General features: G+C 40.8%; 1 protein-coding gene across 1 annotated transcript in view; it reads left to right on the top strand.

Annotated features, from left to right (window-relative positions):
• Positions 1–3,669, top strand: part of LOC111867049 (ETS-like protein pointed) — a 142,303-nt gene extending 138,634 nt beyond the window's left edge. The window contains exon 3 of the mRNA XM_023856523.2: positions 3,529–3,669. Within this exon, the coding sequence (XP_023712291.1) occupies positions 3,529–3,669 (141 nt within the window). The remainder of the gene's footprint in view (positions 1–3,528) is intronic.
• Positions 3,670–6,001: the final 2,332 nt, after the last annotated feature.

Raw genomic sequence — 6,001 nt, 5'->3', positions numbered from 1 at the left:
CAGAGCCCCCCCCCCAATATTCCCTGTATTTTTTTTACCGCAACTATGTGCATTTGGCAGTACAGGCGAATTGTGTGAGAACTGTGTTGTAAAAACAAAAACTCCGTGGCCTGTGGTCCGCAAGCGAACTATACCGGCCAAGCGACCGCCGCTTGTCGAAGAAGTTAGTGCGAAATTTTGCCGATAGATGGTGTCACGTGGTCAGCGGAACGGTTCCCCAGTGCCGTTAATCTCGGTTTTCTATACCGGAGCCGCTATTTCCTTGAAATAGCTCCTCAGATATCCTCACAAGGCTGAGTGGACCACACTTCTTATCAGAACATCTACTAGGGCCGGGAATCGAAACCGGGACCTCTGGATCCGTAGCCAGGAACAGTGAGCCGTGTTATAACACTGTAAAATTCATATTTGAGAATTTTGTGCTTGTGGACAGAGGACACGGACTGCTCGAAAAATTTGAACGCAGGTTCGAATTAGGTTAAGGATATTTTCCAGTGTTGTCCTGTATCATGTTCTGATGGTACAGACCTTCGACTGTCTAACCTGCCGGCCACTTCTCTGAGTAAAGATTTAGAAAGCACTTGCAGAAGAGGAGGAAGTTGTGGTTAGAAACGGATTGTGGCGCGTAATTGCTGTCAGAAACACTTGGGAGTAGTCTGTCTGTGTGTGTCAATATTGCCTGTCACACACCGCAGTTTTATGTTCTCAGAGTTCTTGAAACTAGTGGCCTCGCATTTACTTTGGCGTACATCTTTTGAAAGTGCCAAACCCAAGGAGCTGTCCGGACAAAGCCACCTGTAGTGACTGTCATTCATTTGTCCCATTGTTCAGCCTCCAGTACAAATACTTGAGAACCCAAAGTCACAATGCTACGTAGCATATTGTAATACAGTAGTTCATTCAACCCAAGTTTTATTTACAAAGAACTGCATAATTCCACTTCTGCTAGTCTTAAAAATTAATATGAATAATTCTGTAAACTACATTTAAAACATCTTCATAATAGTCAGGTACTGTTACGCTTGGATGGAAGGCCCATCGAGTCGCTGTTTGGATACTTGAAAAACTGAATTCAATGTTGCTGAACTTTTTTTAATCACCGTACTGCTTGGTTCTATAGTAAAATTTCATTGTTCCCTCTCACTGGTGACCATACTCCTCGTGTGGATATGGATGTAGGCAGTGTTGCCTACGTTTCGAATGTACATGGAGCCTCTATCTTCAGGCTAAACGTGACCGTTCATGTGTATCGTCAATAGGTCCATGGGCGGGAACCAATGAAATTTATCTCAAACTATTTTTGTCCATTATAAATGCAAAATATAAATAGAGAAGACAGCTTTGTGTATGATGAGATTCTGCACATCTGGTAGATATTTGAGGACGTATTCCAAATCTTCGGGTTTAAAAAGACCCTGAAGATGGAAGCAAATATTCATTCGAAAAATCACTAAGATTCAACCAGAGGACATAGCTTATGTTCCAACAAGATGGGAATTTCCATACCAACTAACTTCTAATTCCATGGAACTGAGCCCTTCTTCCGAAACCACCAGTTATGTAGCTACCCAAGAACTTCCCAATATTTGACGCAACCAGAAGGTTCATCACCGGTTCACAAGAGCCCTCTACTAATCCCTTTCCTGAGCCAGATCGATCCAGTCCATATCATCTCATCCTGTTTAAGATTCGTTTTAATATTGTCCACCCACCTATGTCTTGGTCTTCATAGTGGCCTCTTTCGTTCTGACTTTCCCACCAATATCCCACAAGTATTTAGCTTCGCCCTCTTTCGTGCTACCTACACCGCCCATCTCATGCTCCTTGACTTGATCATTCTAATTGTGCTTGGAAAAGAGTGCAAGTTTTTCACACCAATCGCAGTGATAATCGAGAACGCCACTGTCACTTTCTTAATTTTGTCGCATTGTTTATGCCATACCCATGGAAAGCTGCACAAAAGTTACTTTCAAAATCGGAATTAGGTCCTCTCGATCGGTGTTTGACAATGTGTGATATATGTTTTATTCGAGGTTATCACAGCGGTGACTATGAACAATATTGTGACGTCTAGACCCGTTGCTAGGTAACGCAAGCAGCAATAGAAGAAAGAGCTTTTCTACGTTAAACTTGACGAGATGTTACAAACAGGGAGCCCAGTTAAATTGATAATGAGTTCAGTTCTACACGGGAGGCTGTGAAGATAGAACCTGAGCGCTGAAAGCTGAAGAATCTTTAATCTTAGAAGCCGTTTCCAGGGAACGGCTGGTGAAGATATAGCAGACTGGAAAATGTATAGCTTGTGCTGTGCTGATTTGTGAATTATGGAGATTAACGGCAGTTATCTCCGGATTTACAGATCTATAGGCCATGTCCTGACATTGATCGTATAAATTACTCTTTAGTTTTGGCGTCTATTTTGATAATACTCTGTTTTCATGCTATCTCTACCTTGCAATATGCACTGAAATAGTTACAAGGCCTCATGAACGTGACGTTTTTGAAATGGTTGCCTTAACTCCCGCCGATGGTTCATGCTGTGTTTGGTTTATATGTCCTGCTTCGTGTTGCTTCTCGTTTGCGGAGACGGGGGCCTAGCTCTTTCGATGGGGCCCAACTGAGTGGATTCCACTTGAAGACGAAGACAGAATCCAGTCCCCGGAATGATGTGTTTTAAATAAAAGCAGGACGATGGATAATGACCAGAAAGTTTATCGTTGTATTAATATATATCATCTTCAGGAGCTGAGATACCTCAATCGGTATAGCGACTGGCTACAGGCTGAAAGACCGAGGGGTCACAGTTCGAGTCCCTTTAGTGTCAAGAATTCTCTCTTCCCCATGTTGTCCAGACCGGCTCTGGGTCCAATTCGGCCTCATATTCACTGGGTACTGGGGGCGATTTCCCCCGGGGGTAAAGAGGGCTGGGACGTGAAGCTGAGCACTAACCTCCTGCAAGTGCCAAGTTCAAGAAATTGTGGATATATAAATTCACTTCCCTATAAGCCTTCATGGTTAGTGCTTAATTATTTAAGCACAGGTACAGCTTTACCTTTTATGTCATCGTCACAAAGTATCGGGGTCTTCTTTTATTCAGCGTCGAATTGTTGGATGTCCTACGAAAGCTAAATTTAAATATTTGGAATGAAGCAGTCATGGATTAATGGAGGTGTTACCTTTGCATTTTCCGGGAGGAGCTGAGGATAATCGTTGTGTTATCTGACGTACCAATCGAGTACCTCTAGAACAGAAGTCAGTTGCGATATCTCGAGACAAACCTTCCCGTAGCCCATCTCTCACTGATCGCTGTTCATCTTCATTTGTTGAGGCATAACAAAGAGAGTCGAAAAGATTATTGACAAATAAATTGAAAGATTTTTTCCACTCACCAACGTTGGTCATTTCGCCCTTTACGAATGAACACGACGAGAGATTTTTTCCGACCTGTTTTTTGGGGCTTATATTTTGTACAGTGAACACTGTAGTTGATATAGCGTAATTAAGAAACACTGCTCTGTTCTGTTTCAGACGAACATGCACGCCTCATTCCCATACGAGTCGAACAGAGGCAGGGAGTATGGAGGGGTACGGCGTCCTGATGTCCTTATACAATCTCACCCTGGGCTGGACCCCCAGGATCCCTTGGNTGGCACCAAAGAACTCCAGTGAATCAGCAATAGTAAGAATCTCAGATCTCATAGCGTAACATGCGTTGCTTCAGTCACAACGCTGTCAGTAGCTAAACTATACAGAATGCCTCAGGAAGAAGAGCCAGCAATCCGGGAGGTCATAGTATCGGTCATTCAAAGCATAAAAGTGTATATGCACACGTGTCCTATTCCGAACGGTTTCCGAGGTATTTNCGTTCTGTCATTAATACAGTCCTATATACAGGATGTCCCTGAAGGAAAGGTCAATACTCTGGGAGGTCATAGTATCGGTCATTCAAAGCATAAAAGTCTGTATGTACATGTGTCATATTCCGAACGGTTTCCGAGGTATTTCACTGTACAGTTCCAGAACTGTTGATAAGAAAGAGATATTACGAACTGTTTCTAATACCGGTATTTATAGTTCAAGTGACAAAGTTGGTACAGTTTACCTAGTTTAATACATTTTCGAAAATTCCACCGTCAACATCAATGCACTTGCAACTCGTGTTGCTTTATCTCAGAAACCGTTCGGAATAGGACACATTTACGTATATATTTTTTTTGCTTAGAATGACCGATACTGTGACCTCCCAGAATATTGACCATTCCTCGTGGGACACTCCGTAGTGACCTTCGTAATTTTGTAAGTTAGGTTAGGTTAGACTAAGTTATGACTGCTTACTTTGATAGAAGTCATCATAACAATTCGTTATTACAGGGGTTTAATGATGAAAAAGAAATTTATAAATTATTTTACATAAATCATATTTTTTTACGCGAGTCGTTTAAAATCGATCTAACCATAAATTGTCAGTAGTAATTAACATTAATGTGACGTAGAAGCCAATGAGGTATGGATCTAAAGGCTGTTGTGACTTATCTGGTGTAATTCAGAACGTCGATTGTGTCTTGCGATGTTCCTAGAGTGGTTTTTTGTGACTTGTTGAACGAACTAAACATACCTGACGTAAGAGCCGGCGTAAGCCTATATAATGAAGTTATGATCTATAAACCTTCATCACGTAAAATAAATATATTTATTCCCAATTACATATAGGTACATGCGGAAGCACTTCTCAAGGTTAAGAAACTGACGAGGCTCAAACCTATGTATGGATGTAAATGTGAATAAATGTATCTATTTAATTAAATCTGATAAAGGCTTGTCTGACGAATTAATTTAAAGTTAAAAATTAGGCTATATACACGTCATTTGACAATTATTTTAAGTTACCCAATAATTCAGCTAACTTTGCCGAAAAGTGGCGGTTGCTCGGTCGGTATAGTTCGCTTCCTGAATGAAACCACGGATTATTTTGTTTGTTTTTTTGTTATCCAAAAATTCAACACAGGAATAGTTAGAATGACAGATAATAATGCAAAGTCAATCATTGCCTAACACTGTGAATAAATTGCGTTCAAGCCAAATAAAAAACACGTGTTATTTTCGATCAAATCAAATACAAATTTAACGACAAACTTCTAATTACACATCCATTTTGTTAACGAGAATTACTTTATAACGATGAAGTTGTAATTGCAGGGCGAAAGGTAATTTACACCCTGGTACCCATAAGAAAGGCTTTATTATGGGGAGATTGAACCCGGTGCAAAATACATGTGGGTACCTTGGAAAATAACCGAACACAGTGGCTGCGCGATCTAAGGCATGAATCGCCTTTGCCCGCTCGAACACTGGGATCGTGGGTTCGAATCCCACTCGAGGCACGGATGTATGTGTGCGTTTATTCTGTGTTGGTGTTGTTCTGTGTGTGTGTAGCGGCCTTGCGACTGGCTGATCCCCCGTCCAAGGAGCCCTACCAACTTTGTATAGGATTAAGAACCTGAAAAAGCGGCCAAGGTCCACAAGCGCTGTAGAGCCATAGATAGGTAGGTAGATGGATGGATAGATAGATGAATAGATAAATAGATAGACAGACAGACAGATAGATAGATAGGTAGATAGATAGAAATATTTTAATTAACCTGCTATTTCTCAAATTGAAATAAATTCATGAACGTAATTTGTAGTCATAAATGATTTATTTGCACGGAAACCATTCAATCCTACAGTCACAAATTCGTTTAATTCATGCTTATTTGCGTGATGGGTTACTCAGTAATGTTCCAATTTTTATTACTATTATTTCGGTCAGTATTTTACATATATCATTGGCTGGTATCCAGGAATTGTATACAGTGCATTAATGTTTGCTATTCTTTGTTATTAGTCATAGGAGTGGTAGCAAAACTTCAATAAGGGACAGAAGATTCCCTCAGAAACCATCAATGTACTTGAGACTGTACTGCACTATGCTTCTTTCAAGATGTATGTTCATAGCGTACCT

This window comes from Cryptotermes secundus, unplaced genomic scaffold, assembly GCF_002891405.2.
Source record: "Cryptotermes secundus unplaced genomic scaffold, Csec_1.0 scaffold125, whole genome shotgun sequence".
Classification (NCBI taxonomy): domain Eukaryota; kingdom Metazoa; phylum Arthropoda; class Insecta; order Blattodea; family Kalotermitidae; genus Cryptotermes; species Cryptotermes secundus.
Note: the sequence above shows the minus strand (reverse complement) of the source record. Positions and strands in the feature narration are given on the sequence as shown.